This window comes from Lepisma saccharinum, chromosome 2, assembly GCF_977018435.1.
Source record: "Lepisma saccharinum chromosome 2, izLepSacc3.1, whole genome shotgun sequence".
Lineage (NCBI taxonomy): Eukaryota > Metazoa > Arthropoda > Insecta > Zygentoma > Lepismatidae > Lepisma > Lepisma saccharinum.
The window spans coordinates 15,304,731-15,324,002 of record NC_139230.1 but is presented as its reverse complement, the minus strand read 5'-3'; the positions used below and the strand labels follow the sequence as shown (position 1 = coordinate 15,324,002).

Below are 19,272 nucleotides of genomic sequence, written 5' to 3'. Positions count from 1 at the left end.
ATTCTATGCGCATACTCGACCCCCCTCCAGCCACGCGGGGAACAGGAACGGCACATTACCGAGCAACACGGCCCAGCCCCCCAACCCCCAACTTGCAACGCCACCGGACAACAGGAAGCAGACGACGCAAACCAAGATGCGCGCGCCAGTGCTGCCGAACGGGAAAAATCGCAACCACCGCCGCCCGGGAACAAACAATGTACTGACGCGGTACCATCTCCGCTTCAAACGCCGTACCCTTTTGTGAATGAAGACAGTGGATCTTCGAAATTAATAGGATTGAACCATTAAATTGTGCAACGCGGAATTACGAAATCTTTTAAATTTCACGTAAGTAATTTTAAACCGCGTTTACCGCAACCATCATGAACAGAAAATGAGCCCAACATTTATTGATTATAGCTTCCAGGGGTGCCAACTTTCAAAAAACCTTGGGTGAGCCCAAACACTTCAGAGTGTAACATTCGACACAGTTGAGCTGCGAAGTGTGATTCGGATTCTGTGCTCAAAGGGAGAGAAACCACCTGAAGTCTATCGTGAGCTGCGTGCAGTGCATGGTCACACGTGCATGACATTCGCAAATGTCTGTAACTGGTGTGGAAAGTTCAACGTAGGGCATATAAATGTCTTCAAACAACCCCGTTCTGGAAGACCTCGCACATCCCACACACAGAGCAACGTTGACGCTGTGGAGGCATTGATTCAGGAGGACTGGGGTCAACAATCCAAACAACAGCATATGCAGTGGGCATTTCATATGGCAGTGCATACACCATCATCCATGAAGAACTTGGGTATTGCAAAGTGTCAGCGAGATGGCTCCCCAGACGGCTCACACCACAGCATATGAAGGATCACATGGGATAGTCTTGAGCATTTGCTCCAGTACCATAAGGCTGGAAACACATTCCTCGACTGCATTGTTACTGGGGATGAATCGTGGGTTTTTCATTACACCCCTGAATGAAAGCGACAGAGTATGGTATGGAAAACACAGAAAATCGTCCCCACCCAAAAAAATTCAGGACAACCCCATCTGCAGGAAAGGTTTTGCTTACAGTTTGCTGGGACAGACAGTGTGTCATTCTTGCTGATTTTGGGGTAAAAGGAGAAACTGTAAATGCTGCTGCATATTGTGAAACAATGAGTGCAAATGCTGATGCCAATAAACTTAGCACTTCCAACCTCACAAAAATGGGGACCACTGACCCACTGTACCCCCTCCAGAATTATTTGGATTTTTTTTATTGACAGATTTCAGTGTGTATATAATATAACATTCGTTATAGTGTGCAGTAAACACAAATAACAGAGATTTAATCTCAAAGTATGGCCCTCGAAGTAAAAGTCTGCCATTTCAGAGTACTTTCACTGCTTCTTATTGGTAAAATCTGGCTGTATGCACACTGAAATTCCTAAAGAACACCATCAAACTTAGCACTCACAATTGACCCAAAACATCCAAAATTGCTATCAGCACCAAACCTAACAATGTAAAATTATAAACACCAATAAATCTAAGACTCTCAACAATATTAAGACACACATTTGATCCATAAGTATCACCCGTGTAAATAGAAGAAACTCCAATTCTCAAGTATTGAGTGATTTGGTTTATTTTACTTTGCTTTTATGCCACTTTTGGCTAATTTGCAAAGAAGGGGATGAGTGATGATATGATGAATGGACACTCACGAACATCCACACCCAGGCTGGGATTCGAACCCGTAACCCCTGGTGTCAAAGCGCGATGCACTAACCAGTCCAATTCTGAACTACTTTCACTCCTTTTTTTCCATACGTAGTCCCAAATAGCAGGAAACGCCTAGCATAACATCAAATATGAACAAAAATTTATAATTTGAGAAAGTACTTACCCTAAAAAAATGTACATTCCCTTACGTGCACAAGCACAGACCACACTACAGATGTGCAACCCCTGCCCACCTTCCAAACACAAATGAAGTATTATGTGACATGAAACAAAACATCCTCTGGAGTAAATCTCACAACTCCGTGATGTTGCACCACAATTGCCAACTTTCAATCTCCAATACTTCCAGTACCGCTCTAAGATATAAACCACACACATAATGTAACTATGTACATGTCAACTTTCTTTCACATGCATTTGCCATTCTTCTTTTAAACCATAACTTTCAAAAACCAAAAGCTATTTATAAACCAAAACCAATGCATAATTCCACAGATTTAGTTCAAACCACAGGGAGTTGGCGACAATGAAAGTGATGTAATAAACAGTACCACCAAAAAAATGCTCATTACTCCACTATAATATATATATAAAATTTTCACTTTCTAGCAGGGGTATGGAGGCTTAAGGGTACCCAAAATTGTATAACATCATCAAACCTAACAAAAAACTAAAGTTACAATCAGCATCAGACCCAACAGTCCTAACCTAACAATGTAAAATCATTAACCCCATTAAATCTAACTTTCCTTCAAAATAAGCATTTTCCACTATGTGGTTGTACAGTGGTAGACTGCAAACACAGCCAAAGTCGTATATTGCAACACATTCCTTTCACATGAACTATCATTATATGCACACATATATACACAAAAAAAAAAATCTACAGGACTAAACCTTACAAAATATTTTAAATTACTTTCAACGCTGCAATCACGTGCACATAATGACATTCCTCTGCAAGGATAACAGCAAACCCCCCCCCCCCCACCATGGATAATTCTTCAGTGACATCAGAGGAATCCCAGCCCCATTTAGTTTGTTGCACTTTTTGAGTCTTTGCACTCACGTGTCTAGTTGGTTACAGAGTGCAACACCAAGTCATTTACTTTGTTGACTGCATGTCACATAGTGTACGTGGTGTCTGGACATGTCACTACATTCTGTATGATCACATGGCACGTGCTCACAAATGATCCAAATGTTTAAACCAGCAGACAAGGAATTGTTGAATCTTTTGAACTTGAACACAATTTCCTTGAACCACCACTTCCTTTGCTCGCACTACACCTAGTGTCAAAATGTGCAGTGAACTAGATGTTAGCATCAGATATTCACAATAATCCTTTTATAAAACACACCGTAACCACATGCAACTTGATTTTCAATGCATTTCTTATTCTTGTGTACCCCACAATGAACAAAACCAACAACACTCCCAATAGCAATATATAATTTCTCACACACAGCTCACATGCCTGACTGAAGTTATAAAACAGTACCACACAAGACCACCCATTACTTCACAAAAATGCATCTCTGTAAGCGAAGAACAGAAAATGTTCATAACATAACATTCACCATTAAAAAAAATAATTTTCTGGCAATTGTATAAAAGTTAAAATTCTTTTATTTCTGTGGACTAGGATCAGTCTGAGGGTGTTCTGGCAAAGATACTCAAAAATTACCTTCAATAAATCATGGTCAAATCTGTCTTGTAGTACACACAGACAAGAATGAAATAAATGTACAACCTTGGTGACAATGAAGTTTGACCAGAAAGGAATACGTGATTAAATGCACAGAGGCATAGGCGGTGGAATGGGTGACCCGCAGAAGTGACGCATGTGTGTAAGAGGAGGCGTGTGAGCAGGCAAGAATCGTGATCCCAGCATGTTGCACCCAAGGTCACGTAAAGAACGAAAACGGGGAACTATACGCGTGACATTGAACATCGACCAAGCACCAGACTCAAACGGTAAATTCCAGATAGTGGCACATTCGATGGAAGCATGACATCACGGACACGATAAGGGAGTCCGCCGTATATAAGCACGTGCTGTGCACCGAGGAACCGCATTGCATCATCACCATGGCCAGGGGCAAACCTATTGACAACACCGTGAGGAGAAGAGTGGTGGAGTTGCAACGGGATGGACTCAGTGAACGGGAAATAGGGCGCCAACTGAACTTACCCAAGTCAACCGTCCACTGCATCATCAAACACCACAAAAATACGGGTACTACAGAGCCAGGTAAGGCCCCCGGTCGAAAACGCCTGCTGAGCGTGCGTGACCTACGGATATTTAGGCGCTATATCCAGACCAACAATCATGTTTCTGTGGCCGAATTACGACTGTGGGCTCGAGAACACTTTCACATTGAAGTGTCAACCAGAACCATTCACCGTTACCTACAGCGATGCGGTTACAGAGTGTACAAGGCAAAACGTAGACCCTTCCTTTCCATGTTGAACAAAGGCAATCGACTACAGTGGGCACGAATGTACCGGAGATGGACATTTCGGCAGTAGAACAGGGTTTTGTGGACGGACGAATCCATTTTCATTGTTGTGTACGGGAAAATACGGAAAACAGTCATTTGTCGGAAGGAGGAACAGAATGAAGCAAAATGTTATGCACGTCGGGTACAGAAACCTGCATCAGTGATGGTATGGGGATGCATGACGGCATCTGGGGTTGGCCCACTACACGTCTGTGAGGGCATCGTGAATGCACATGCCTATACACGCATACTGGAGCGGCATCTTCCCACAGTGCGAAGGCACCTGTTCCACAGGAGGCGTCTCATCTTTCAACACGACAATGCCAGGCCTCATACAGCGTGGCTGACAAAAGAATGGTTGACTCGCCATCACGTGCGAACTCTGCCATGGCCACCATCGAGTCCCGACCTCTCGCCCATTGAGAATGTGTGGCATGTTCTTAAGCGATGTGTGCAACAGAGAGGACCCACGACAGTGGCTGCTCTTATCGCCTGCCTGCAGGAGGAATGGCACCGCATTGATGTGGAATACCTTGAACGACTCGTCCGCAGCATGCCACAGTTCATCGCCGATGGGGCGGCGTCACACCATGGTAAACAGGATCCCTTCTAACAGTGGTCGAACTTCAATGTCACGTGTAGATGGACGAAAATGTTTTATTTTGTGTGGACACCACACATTGCTGCGTTGCAGCGGAAATTTATGTTTTCCTTTGTTCCATGTAGCCTGCTGAATAAAATATGTTCAGCATATGAATGTGTTCTCCTTCTTTCACAACGCACTCCTATATTTGTGACTGGTCGAACTTCATTGTCACTAAGGTTGTATTTTTAGTGTTATTCTTCTCATTACTGTCCCCTAGTACCAGTCTGTTACTAATTTTCAGAGTCTAATGTAATTTCATTTTTTAACTGTAACTGAAATTTATTCCCCTAACATCATTACTAGGGAACGGAACTTTAGGTAAATAAATGTTTTTTTCTGCGATAAGATAGAGACCCTCGTTTTTGCCAAAATTCTGATCATAGCCTTATATGTCAACACAGCAAATTTTATTTTACATAAAAACACATATTTTCCAGTTTTCCGTATGTAAATACATATTTTTCAAATTTTCATTTTAAATACATAAAATCGCTCATTGACTTCAGCTACCTCGAAATCCACGAAGGAAAAATGTTATTCTCTGCACCTCTCTTTCATATCGAGAGTGTTAGGTTTGCTTTGTCTTTGAACACGCTCGCTGGCAGACTTCTGGCACCTCGCCTACGATCCTATTGGGGGAAAATATTACCCCCATTGGATCTAACCCTCAAGTGTTAATGTCTAAATGTACTGAAATTTTTGGGAAAAATCAAGGTTTTCAAACTTTGTGCCAAATTGCACGTGTTTTGGAAGGTGAAGTAGAGGAAGAGGAAGCTTTGGAAAACTTCAGCGTTAGTGACATTTCGTGCTTCAAATGTTTCTTGTGACGTGGAGCGATCTTTCTCACAATATAAGATGCTTTTTAGAGATAATAGTCACAGATTTACAATGCAAAATTTGGAAAAAACTATGGTGATCCACTGCAACTCTTCCAAAAAATAGCCCGCTAAGAAGTAAGCATTTAGAAACTAATTTCAGGTGTTTAAAATGCATGTAATATTTTGTTTTTGTTACCAAATATTTTTTATTTTTGTCACATATTTTCCTGTTTTTATCACATATTTTCAACATTTATGACACATAAAAAATTAAATATTTCTAAGTTTTTTAGCACATAAAGTTCCGTTCCCTAATCATTACACACACTGAAGAGACTACTACTTTCATCTACAAAAAACTTTATGAGTAGGCTAGGCAGAGCAGAAATGGTCTTTTCAGGATTATATCTACTGCCATGCATGCTTATGCTGTTACTATCTACACATTTTTCATTAGATGAGCACACACTCTCTTCTTGAACTAATTTCTGAAGTTTCAAAATGTGCAAATATCTTTATTCTAGCTCCAAACTTATTTCCAGCATTTTTATTATCCTGTATGTGATATCCAAAAAAGTCCAGAAAAACATGGACATGATCCCGCCTGTGTAATGATTGTTACAAGTTGTGCAGGTATATGAGTTTGAGTTTTATTTATAAGTCCACTTTATGCTCAGAAAGGCTAATTAGAACTGCACCTACAGTTTAAAGTAGAATCCAAACCACTATCTTCCTCCACCTGGAGACCCCTTGATTGCAAGGTGACAACATGACCACTATGCCTTCAGGGAGGCCTTTGAGGAAAGACTTTAGAATAATTGTGATGATCGTAGATGTAATTTTCAAGTTTTGAAAAAGTAATTTGTTCATTTTAAAAAAATGCACAAAGTAACCTTGACTAGCACATCGGTAAGTGGGATCCTACCTGCCAGCATTTAGACCCACAAGACATAAGCTGACCTTGGCACAGTATGCATCAGTATTCATATAACTGGTGTTCAGATTGCACATGTTTGTGAAGTGTTAACAAGTGCTTTAGATTATTTTGTTTTACTTTACATATTACTGGTGCTTTTCTGCAGTCTAACAATGCCATGCTATCCATACAGTTTGAAGCAAAGCATTTTTATGTAAGCCTCTTACGTCATTACGAATTCTTGTAAGGAAGTTAGAATATGCAGTAAAAATTTACTATCCTTCGGACACCTCTAATTTTTTTGTTTCGTCAATTTTTGACATTCGTACTTACGTATCTGCTTCGCGGAACATTCCTGAAGGTGTATCAAAGTTGTTTTGATGAAATTAAATGCAATTTTTCACATTACCAGTACGTCTTTCTGATAGGCCTTTTCGCTTGCCTGAGACGAACTAACCTAACCACACGCCAATGGTTCGTGGGGCTAGCACCAATGGTTCGCAATTATTTCCAATTTCTAGATCCTGATACTAACATGACACCAAATTTTAACTATGTTTCCTAACCTAACAGAACTAACCTATCCACGTGCCAATGGTTCGTAGGGCTAGTTATTCTCCGTAGGAGAATTAATTTTCAATGAACAACATGAATTTCAGCTATGAAACATTCCCACATCACACAAAACACCTTCCCGATGTTCGACAATGCTACAGGAACTTATTACGGTAAGTAGTTTCTTCTGTAAAAATAAATAAATGTGTCCGAAGGATAGTAAACAAGTACCCAAACACTGTTATCATCATTAACAATGTAGGAATGCCCCCTTCCCGGGTTGAAAGATTGACAGTGACGTTTCACAAGTCTTGCGATGACTACGTAAAAATGTCAGGCTCCGGCACTGGCTAACCTATTCACATACACTTTTAAGGATGGAAAAAAATGTTCTAATGATAAAATGTAATAAGCAATCAGGAGACTTGTTCGGTACAGGATTATAGGCATGTGTAGAATTTGATTCACACAGAAAATGCATGATATCATATTACACAACTCCAACTTGGTCCAAATAATATTAATACGTGATCAAAACGCTACATTTGAAAAGTAGCTTCGCTACAGCTACCGCTACTCTTCCAAAATGTAGCTTCGCAACAGCTACAGCTACATTTACCAAAAAGTAGCTCTCTACGCTACTCCTGTTCGCTACTCACTATTTTTTGCGCTACTTCTGCATAAAAAAAAATGGAAACCACCATATGGGTATTAAAAAAATCCCCTACTACTGGTAAATAGATTCTGTTATTTATTATCATTATTCCAGTCGTTCGATAATTTTGATAGCAGTGTTACTTCAGTTACTTATTTTTACTATAGTTTTTGAGAATGCCATACCTATGCAAGTGGCATATCAATTCAAATTTGATATATGAATATTGCAATTAGGGTGTTACCCAAATTAATTATTACAACTATAAAAAAAAGTGCTCCCCTGTGCATAGCACCACGCCATGAAGGCGTATAGGGGGTGTGGGGGTAACGCCCCACACTTTCTTGATCCGGTCGTGAGTGGGGGTGATGTGATCAGCATCACGCCCCTGACCACCTTTACCCCCAGGTACCCATGTTATTCGACGCTGGGTGGACAGAAATAAAATTTGGTAGGATTTCGTATTTATGTTCACATCAACATATTTTTCTTGAGAATAAATATTTCATTTTTTTTAGACTGATATGAAGTCAGCATTTTGAAAGAAAAGTACCTGGAGCTCTTTGACTACAAAAGGGCCCCAGGTTCGATACCCGGCGGAGGCACATAGTGGTTAGGATCCAGTCTCAATCAGCTTATCTATGCATAAAATGGACTCAAAACAAAAACTAGGAAAGACGTTAAGTTGGGAGGATGAGATCCTCCTGCTCCTCCATTCCCCACACTGCTCATCATTCATCCTCATTCTCACAATTAGCCAAAAGTGGCAGAAAGTGACTATAGATAAGAGAATAATTAAATAAACCATTCATCCTCATTGTCATGATTGAGAGAAGTGGAAGAATAGATGAGGAGGTAAACAGAAGAGGACAAGTGGGAGGTGGACTAAATCAAAGCGTTCGAAGATTAATATGGAACAGGGATGTACCTATGAAATGCAAGAAGGTAAAATATAACACATACTATGTGCCAATAATTACGTGTGGAGCAGAGACTTGGACAATAACATAGAGAGACAAAGAAAAGATGCAGGCAGTGGAGATTAAATTTTTAAGGAGTATTTTGAGGAAGACCAGAAGGGATAGAATAAGAAATGAGGAGATCCGACAGACAGTGGGTGTAGTGAAGCTAAGCATATTGTAATTTTAAAATTTGTGAACAAATACTATCGCGAAAATAATTGTAATTCCAGAAACTCTATCATTCTTGTAACAATAATTTCTTGCTGGTGAGATCCTATATACTGATGATGATCAATGCTGTTAACGTACTGAGCCATTTATTGCTGGCACTATTCCCTTGTTAATTCAGTGGAAAATCCATCGCTTGTTTTTGCACTGCAAGTTGTGTCTTACACAGCAATTAATGACATTTTGGTGTCTTACACCATGAATATCCACAGGATTTGTTCCGGGGGTGACGCAAACGAGGCAATTTTTTCCAGTGGTGCAGCAAAAGAGGCATGTTTCTCCCCAAATTAGTGATGCAGCTAAAAAAACGTAGCTGTTAGCAGGAATATATTCATATATGTCAGTTAGTTATCTGGTTATCTGAATTATTCAGCTACTAATTAAATAAATTACGCAGATATCTATAATCTACAATCTAGATAATCTGTATCTCCATGTAATAGACAGTTTTTATGAACCTCCTGCAAAATTAAGGGTTATTGTCGATTTTTCTGATGCTGTTGCCACACTCAAAATTCACCTCAAAATGCTGAGGAAAAATGTAGCTGTAGCGAAATTTTTGCTACCGCTACAACTACAATTTTCAAAATTCTATCCACTCTTCAAATTCACGATCCGTCCCTTCGCCGTCAAGTTTCAGATCTAACATTTCTTTTCAAAATCATGAATGGACAACTTTTCACTAACGAACTCTTGCCACATCTTCGCATCCGGATCCCACGTACCAACAGCAAATGCAACAACTTCTTTTACACAAAAGCCTCAAGGCTATCCCTAGAACAAAGGTCATTTCTCTATAGGCTACAAACAAGGTACAATACACTAATTGATCCTCCAGGCTTCCATCTATCTAAGCAGGCTTTCAGAAATGCGTGCATCAAGCAGCTGAAGAGAAATTAATATTTGTTATACCCTTGTTATTGTTTTATTATTATTGTTTATTTTTTTATATTATTTTTATTGTATTATTCTTGTTACATATGTGTGCGTGCTTCTCATTTGTTAATTTCTATTTTTCTCGCTGTTGATATCCTGATATAAAATGGATCCTCTCTGTATTCAGGATTTCTCAAATAAATAAAAAAAAAATAAAAATAAAATGTAGCATCGCTACAGCTACATCTACAAATTTTGTAGCTAGCTACAGTAGCGATGCTACAAGTAGCTCGCTACTTCTGACCACTGATTAATACTCTTCTTTAAGCATATATTGTGCATACATTGCCAAATGATACCAAAATATCAAAGTCCAATTTCGAAGCCTGTCTATAAATATAATCCCTTTGTAAAACTGAATGTTAATATAGCCTGACAAGTTAAGTCCCGATATGCGCAGATCGCTGCGGAGCACTTCCTATTACGTCATCCTCCCCACCACTATTCTACTCACTGGTCTGGCGTTGAGAGTACCAGTGGTGCCAACTCAGCAAAATTAAGCTAAAACAAATATGATGATTTTCATGGTACAGTGGCTCTCAGCAACAGACAAACCTGCAAACGAAACTGAAATCGATGTGGAGAATAGAGTGAAAGCATTGTGAACAATAAACAAAAGGAAATTGTACTTAAAAATTCAAATTGTACCTTATGTGAAACAGTATGCGATTGACACGAAATTTAGAAACGCGGGGCACACCATAATACGACTTCCGCCTTACCACGCAGACTTAAATCCCATTTAACTTGTGGGGGGGGGGGGAATTCAAGGGTAAGGCAAGGGAATTCATTTCGGATTCACTGGACGCAAAGAAAGATTTGCTGGGAAAATTATTTAGTGAATATTCTGTACAGAAATGGATTAAATGTTGTGAATACGTGAAAAAAATTGAAGATTCTTACTTTGAAAGAGATGGACTTATGGACGAGCGTGTAGATGAACTGATAATTAGACTTGGTGAAGCCAATTCAGACACGGACACAGATTCATCGGTAGACACAGACTCGGATGAGTGGGAGAGTGAAACTGAAGAAGGAGAACAGGAAAACATTTAGAAGGTGAGCTCAGTTCTATCGTTTATATATTTTTCACTTTTCTATCATTTTATTTGTTACATTTCTTATGCTGGTAAGAAATATCCCTAATATAACTTAATTCATTTAAGGTTTAAAGGGAAAATATCAAAATGTATTTAGAATTTAGCGTAATCAATAGGTAGCGTAGGTGAGGGGATACTAATTCATGTCTTTCACATTCAAATTTCGTTGAAAATTCTCAGACGATTCCTCTCCCTCCAGGTTTGCAACACTGCGAACGAACGTCGCCGCAGACAATGGGGTGGGGAAATGTGATGGGAGGTGCGCAAACAATGGATTGCAGCGTCTTGTTTTTAAACTTGTCAAGTTATAGTATCACTTTCCTATCTTCAATCAGGACTGAACTGTTAACATTAGAAATTTCCATATGGCAAATAACTGTGCGTGTGTCGTCATGGTCATTTTATAGAGTTTGAGTTTGGTTTGACTTTATGTACAGTAAGGCTAATTGGGACCGGACCTACAGTTTAAAGTGGGATCAGAACCACTAGTTTGCTGCACTTTTTGACTCTCTTTGCAACGAAGCACCTAGTTGCACGGTGCAACAGAATTGTCTATAATCTATGAGGCCATAAAAAGATCACTTCGCGGGCTTGCAGCAGACGACAATATGGGGGTGTGTCTGCGAGAACCAATCAGGTCCATGAATGAGCGAGCCCGGTTGGAGGGGGGGGGGGTGAGTGACCTCTGGCTGTTTGTTCGGCTGAGGAGCAGACGACACGAGAGTATCGGCAACAGTTTGAGAGCGACGTCTGCTGTTAGCCCGCGAAGTGCCCTTTCTAAGGCCTCCTGCAGTGTAGTTCCTTGATTTGGAGTCAAGTAGTGTATTGGTGTCTGCACTACCTTCCGGACCGGTGTGTGTGTGGTGTACGGTCACGTCAAATGACCATTTAAAGCAACAGACAGGCATTTGTTGAATCTTCTGTCTAGTTGGTTAAACGTAATTTCCTTGCATGGTAAAGGTTCACATTGTTTTATGATTTCTCCTAGCACAAAGACTAGTTATCGTAGAATTTTGGAAATCATTGCCACATGAAATTTGAACCTTCCTTAAAGTAATGAGCACTGTTTGGAATCAAAAAAGTTATTTATGTTGGAAAAAAAAACTTGAAAATTACCTTACGCACTTCTCATGGACAAGATATCCTCCATCGACAAGTGACAGTAAATATCGTAGAAGCGTTAGAATGAATGTAGAATGAAATGAGAACCTTAATAGAATGCATTTAGGGACTTTATTTTAATGCTAAGGGAACCAAACCTAACCACAAAAGCATATATTGAACAAAACCTTAAGTAATCACTAAAACTCCGCAGTGTGTGTTAACAGACGTACATCGAAATCAAACCATGTAAAACTTGCATCTGTAGCATGATGAAATCGCAATAAAACAAAAGGAATTTGGGCCCCAATTAGCCTTCCTGCTCAAAGTGGACTTAAAAAAAATAATAAACTCTTATATACAGTCATGTGTATTGGCGAGAAATGTAAACACATACATAAACCCCATAAGAGTATAAAATATGCACAAAGATATGTTTTTTTACTGAAATAAATAAACTAAAATAATATCAATTTTCTTCTTGCTTGTGGTGTAAGTATTCTGTAAGCAAGGTCAAGTTATTATACATAACGTAGCAACTTAAAGTCATCGCAAAATACTAGTTAACAACCACGCTATGGTAAATAACTGAAAGGGTCTCTTCCATGCTACAAACTAATTTTTTATTTTTTTATGAGATTACTTGGACCAAGGACAATTTTCGCCCACCAACCTACAACCAAAACAAACCTTACTCAATCACTATAAGTCGCACACCTACATAAATTAGGCCTATAAAAACTTACCGAACTAGTCCTTGCCACTTGTTTTATAATTATTTTCATCTAAAATATATAATTCTACACGCAACTTTTGTATAAGCATATTGAATAAAGAACAATTATTCTTTCTTGCAACTTACTAGCTTAAATTATGATTTTTAATAACATATCCAGTTTGACGACGTTCTCCTGTTGACGTTACACTCTTCGCCACATCGTAACTGACACCTAGTGGTAGCAGTAGGCATCTTGTAATAAAACAATTTAATCACAAACTTCGGATAAAAATAAAATATTTACACATGCAAAAAACAAATTTATAAAACTAGTAAGATTTACCCATCGTTATTCATTTATTATTTTAATTACTTCTCCTATGAGCGTTACTCAATTTTATTTTCATTTCGAGGCGTACACTTGACTAACTTTGTGGTTAAAACAAGTGAACTCGAAGGCTAGCAGAAGACGTACAAAACAGTAAAGAAGGCAAAATGAGGTGAAAAAAAGGTGCTGAATAAGTGGCAATTGTTTCGTGTACAAGACCAGGTGAGTGCGATTTTGTGATTAGGAACCAATTCAGACTATTTCATTTGGCTCAACAATTTATTATTTGAGTTCTGAAGGTTCTTCTTGTAAGTAAATGAATGACTACTTAGAAATGCTCACAGGTTTCGTAATTATATTTATCTTCCGTCTACGGTATTGTTTTAGTAATTAACTTTACCTACGTCATTACCTTGATTTCGTAATAGTGTGAACCTACTAATGTGGGAAGTGTGTTATACTTTTTATCCAGGACCTTCGCTTTTCGGCTGGCCGGTGTGATTGTATCTGCTTTAAAGAAAAGTAGGTGTAGTTGTTACCTGTGCAGACATTTATTTTTGGTTATTTCGACGAATTTTAGCGATTAGATTAAGTACAACGAGGAGTTCAAGGTGTACTGGTTACGCATTTAACATATATTTGCTATTTACTGTTTTCATTTCTGTTAAATGTCTACCATTTCAGTAACCCATATAAGCTAGGATGGTTACATGCACCACATGGAATAAATGAAATGATAACTTCGATCGTGTAATCAATCTGGCAATATTTGGTACATGGTAGAAAATGCTAACGTCCTAAAGTTCCTAACTTGTATGGTTCATTTCTTCTTTTGGCAATATTTACAATCCTACAACTGTAGAGTATGAACACATATATATTTATATTGCATGCACGTTAATAACATATTTTGGTAAAAATTTACTATCCTTCGGACACCCATAATTTTTTCGTTTCATCAATTTTTAACATTTGTACTTACGTATCTGCTTCGCGGAACATTCCTGAAGGTGTATCAAAGTTGTTTTGATGAAATTAATTGCAATTTTTCACATTACCAGTACGTCTTTCTGATAGGCCTTTTCGCTTGACAGACGAACTAACCTAACCACGCAGCAATGGTTCGTGGGGCTAGCGCCAATGGTTCACAATTACTTCCAATTTCTAGATCCTGATACTAACACGACACCAAATTTTAACTATGTTTCCTAACCTAACAGAACTAACCTATCCACGTTCCAATGGTTCGTGGGGCTAGCTATTCTCCGTCGGAGAATTAATTTTCAACGAACAACATGAATTTCAGCTATGAAACATTCCCACATCACACAAAACACCTTCCTGATGTTCGACAATGCTACAGGAACTTATTACGGTAAGTAGTTTCTTCTGTAAAAATAAATAAATATGTCCGAAGGATAGTAAACAAGTACCGGTATGGGGGGTGTGGGGGTAATGCCCCACCCTTTCTTGATCCCGTCATGAGTGGGGGTGATGTGATCAGCATCACGCCCCTGACCGCCTTTACCCCTCAGGGTTTCCCCCAGGTACCCATGTTATTCGACGCTGGGTGGACGCCGGGGCCTCTTCCATCATTAGAAAAGTTCCCGGATTTGAACCGGCTGGGGATCAAACCCAGGACCTTTAGCTTGGTAGTCAGACGTGTTACCGATTGAGCCACCGCGGAAATACTGGAAACAATTGGGGTTTGAAGCTTCAAGTAACTACAGAGCATTTCCTGACATTCGCTACGAGACTCGGCAGCAAGCAGCCCGGTGTCAGCGCTTGTCTTTTCCGGTGAAAGGGGTCCGTGACAGTCGCACACTACAGTCTGTTTTTTTCGCTCTCCCTGTCTTGGCTGTCTTTCCCTTTCTGTTGACATTGCAGACTGACGCCAGTATAATCCTCCCTCGGAAGTTGTGTTGTGTCGTGTCCGTGTGTTGAAGATTGTGGCTTAATGTGGCACCACAAAAGCTTACATTACAACAAAGGATTTATCTTGTTGAGTGGTACTGCAGAAAGAGGAATTGTGGAGAAGTGCAACGAAATTTCCTGGTGTTCCCGTTCCACATAGGACCACTATATTAAACCTCGTAAAAAGTTTAGAATAACAGGGTCAGTTCTGAATAAAAGTGGAAAGATAAATGGGTAAATCTAAAAAAATAAAGTATACAAAGACAATCTGCTCACCATCCATGAGTTAAAAGATTGTATTGTAGGAGAAATCAGGAGAATTACAGTAGATAAACTTGCACGTGTAAATGCCAATTTCCTTCGGAGATGTCAGGATTAAATAAGGTACACCTGAGATGTAAACTTTCTTACATATAAATCTACTTGTTGAAGAAAACATTTACTTGCATTTTTTAAATGTGTAGGATTGTGTGTTGGAATAAATTGTATTAAGAGTTCTTCAAGTGGTGAAAAACTAGAAATGGAATCATCTTTTCTTGCAGCAAAGTGAATGTGAAGTCATACCTAGTAATTTCTGCTAGATGAAGTTGAGTTATGTAAAGCCTCTTTTGTGCACAGATAGGCTAATAGGGACTGGATCTATAGTTTAAATTGGGATCTGAACCCCTGTGTATGTTCACTGTCTACGAGAAGGAGAAAGTATCATTGCCTTGTAATAAAGGGGTCCCATGTTCAATATCTGCTGGAGGCACATAGTGGTTCGGATCCCACTATAGGTTCAGTCCCAATTAGCCTTTCTGTGCATAAGTGGACTCAAAAACAAACTCAATACTACAGAGCATTCCCTGACATTCGCTACGAGACTCGACAGCAAGTGGCCCGGCATCAGCGCTTGTCTTTGCCGGTGAACGGGTCTGCGACAGTCGCTTATATTAAACCTCGTAAAAAGTTTAGAGTTTAGGGTCAGTTCTGAATAAAAGTGGAAAGAAAAATGGGGAAATAAAGTATACAAAGACAATCCGCACACCATCCGTGAGTTAAAAGAGAGTATTGTACAAAAAATCAGGAGAATTACAGTAGACGAACTTGCACGTGTAAATGCCAATTTCCTTCGAAGATGCCAGGAATGTGTTGCAGCAGAGGGACATCATTTTCAACACCTTCTGTAGTCAAGGTTAGTACACAATATGAAAACTGTAATTTTAATAGCGGACTCTAGCGACTGTCGCGGACCCGTTCATCAGGAAAGACAAGCGCTGATGCCAGGCCGCTTGCCACCGAGTCTCTTAGCGAATGTTAGGGAATGCTCTGTATTAGCACAGTTAAAGGTTTTCGAGGTTTCAATTATTGGAGAAATTATGATTTGAAAAGTAGCTGTTGTGAGCATCCTTTCAGCCCAAGTTCCTTTTGTTTTATTGCGATTTCATCATGCTATGAATGGAATTTTTATGTGGTTCGATTTAAGTATGTTAACGCATACTGCAAAGTGTTAGCGATTACTTAAGATTTTGTTCAATATATGCTTTCGTGGTTAGGTTAGGCAGGTCAGGTTTGCTTCTCTTAGCATTAAAATAAAGTCCCTAAATGCATTCTTCTATGGTTCAGATTTTCGTCTACATTCATTCTTGCTAGTCTATGATACTTACTGTCACTTGTCAACAGAGAATGCATTGTCCATGTGTAGTGCGCATGCTTTCGTAATGTAATTTTTAAGTTTTTTTATTTCAACATAAATAACTTTTTTTTTCGAATTCAAACAGTGCTCATTACTTTAAGGAAGGTTCAAATTTCATGTGACAATCATTTCCAAAATGCTACGATAATTAGTATTAGGAGAATTTGAAATAAGAGTCATAAAACAATCAGAACCATTACCCGAAGATGAAAGGGGTTTCGGGGCTGGTGACCGATTGTACACCCTCGAAAATTCAAATTTTTTTCTTTCCTGTCTGCACATTTCTATGTTTTAAGGTGACTGAAAGTGATTTTCACATGAGGAAACCACAAATAAGTAAAATATTTACCCTCGAAATGTGACCACGTCACGTCCACTTCTTTGCATCCCAGACCACTTTCCCCACTTGAAAAAATTTTGTTCATATACACTAGAAATCAATGGCGGATATCGAAGGATAACTCATAATTACCTTCATGCTAAGAGAACCATATATAACAGGCCTAACCTTGCTAATTATTCACTTACAATGTATTTCCGTGCGCTAAAATCAATGACAAACATTCATATGAGTGACAATCAATGATATTTATGCTAAGAAAACCAAATCTAACAGGCCTAACCTAACAACCTAGGCATTCCTCATGTGCATGACATCATAAATCATACCTCATACAATTTACAATTACTCGCTTATAACGCATGTCTGCATGCTAAAAACAACAAGAAATGTTCGTATGAATAACAATCTTTCCAACCTACTAAAAATTTTCAAGTTTCTACCGGGGGTACGGAGGGTCACCATCACTGGGGTTTCATGCTTGAGACCAGGTATCATGTGATTAGGTGTTGCAAACATTTAGGGGCCTAGCTTTTGTGATATTTTCATCAATTCTTGTGGTGGGGATTTCTTTCATAAAACATAAAACATACATATCTCTTGTTCTGCTTGGTAGGTTAGGCAGTTAGATTTCATACTGCTGTCTAAAAAATAATGAGTTAGGAATTTCCATAATGTGTGGTTATGTAGTTATGTAGATACTTGCCGATACCGATACATCGGCTCAGCCCTAATATAAATGCAAGTCCAAGACAGTTTCAAAACATGTTATGATCAGATCGGAACAATCCAACTTACATTTGGAAGGAAGGAACAAAAGGAATTCCACCAACTCACTCTCTGCTTGCTGCAGTATTTTTAACCTCATTCCTACATTCATGTGATATAGTCTGCTGCACTTGAGACATTTCTTGTTCCTGGTCACTGAACCATCCTGTTGCAACTCTCACAAATAAATCGCCTGCTCTTGGCCAAAATATGCAAATTAGAATACTGCCGTATTTTCATTTTCATTCACAAGCACACCCACCTTCCAAACATAAATCAAGTTCCATGTGACACCCTGGTCTCACTTATAACACCATTAAGCCTTGTTCCCATGATTATGAAAAAAATAAATATGCTGTATCTGTACTTGATGAACAATATCAAGTACAGATACAGAGTCTGATGAAGACCTTGCTAGAAGGTTGAAATGTTACGTTTAGTTTATGTTTTTAATAAAATAAATTACTGCCTTGGTCAGCATATTTATTTTTCCTGGTCTCACGTATCATACCAAATTCAAGCATCTTTTTGGTCAAATGCCACATTTCGTCTTCTGACATCAGGCTAAATGCTTTCGTTGTTTGGCTAAATGTAATGTATTTATGCTAAGAAATTTAAACCTAACATGCCAAACCTAACCAAGAAAGCATTCCACGCTTACGTCAGAAGATGTGCATCTCCAATATTCATTCTATGTGCATCAAGATATTTCTGTTCTGTACTCTTATATTTTATTTGTAATGTTAATACAGAAACATTCTTTTTCAGATCATTCCCACATAGATACATCCTCTGGTGTGTATATTCATTGAAATCTGTTTGCAGAGAAGAATGGAGGACGTAGATATTGAAGATGAGGTATATTTTATTTATTATTATTTTGCCTCTTTGAGGGATAATATAAAAAAAAAATAAAACAAAAAGTGAGTCGCTAACACTAAAATGCTTCTGGATACAAATATTGTCATTACATTAAATGTGTGAAAAAAATTGAAAATAGTGTTTGAATGAGTTCAAATTTATGCATCTACTATTGATTTTTCAATGTCTTGATGTAGAGATATAACAGCATGAACATTCCACTCCTACCTACTGATAAAGTGCCAATACAAAAGTTGCACACTATTATTGCAGAACTTAAGTAATAATTCACATCCCTAATAAATATAAATGCTAAGACGCTGAGATGGGTCAACTAATTTCTATGTAGTACATCACTTGTGTGTGCTGGGCCTCCCTGGTGTTGTAGTGGTAACGTCATCACCTTGTAATCAAGAGGTCCTAAGTTTGATACCTTGTTTAGGCCTATAGTAGTTTTGATCCCACTCTAAACTGTAGGACTTAAGGCAACAACTCAACATCCTGTGTGTGCCAAGGTACAAAGTAATAGTTT

General features: G+C 38.8%; 2 protein-coding genes across 7 annotated transcripts in view; one reads left to right on the top strand and one right to left on the bottom strand.

Moving 5' to 3' along the window:
• Positions 1 to 13,081, bottom strand: part of Tbc1d22 (TBC1 domain family member 22) — a 95,975-nt gene extending 82,894 nt beyond the window's left edge. For 4 of the 5 annotated variants that reach the window (XM_083117085.1, XM_083117084.1, XM_083117088.1 and 1 more), the window contains exon 1: positions 12,999 to 13,081. The gene's annotated coding sequence lies outside the window, so the exon portion shown is untranslated. Of the gene's footprint in view, positions 1 to 12,882; positions 12,971 to 12,998 lie in introns of those variants that run through there. The other variant, XM_083117086.1, reaches the window with a different exon arrangement.
• A 231-nt stretch (positions 13,082 to 13,312) lies between these two features.
• LOC145983924 (tetratricopeptide repeat protein 39B-like) overlaps positions 13,313 to 19,272 on the top strand; it is an 84,990-nt gene continuing 79,030 nt past the window's right edge. The window contains exons 1-2 of one of the 2 annotated variants that reach the window (XM_083117081.1): positions 13,313 to 13,404; positions 18,648 to 18,737. In XM_083117081.1, coding sequence (XP_082973207.1) covers positions 18,711 to 18,737 — 27 coding nt within the window. In that variant the 5' untranslated portion in view covers positions 13,313 to 13,404; positions 18,648 to 18,710. Of the gene's footprint in view, positions 13,405 to 13,616; positions 13,705 to 18,647; positions 18,738 to 19,272 lie in introns of those variants that run through there. The other variant, XM_083117082.1, reaches the window with a different exon arrangement.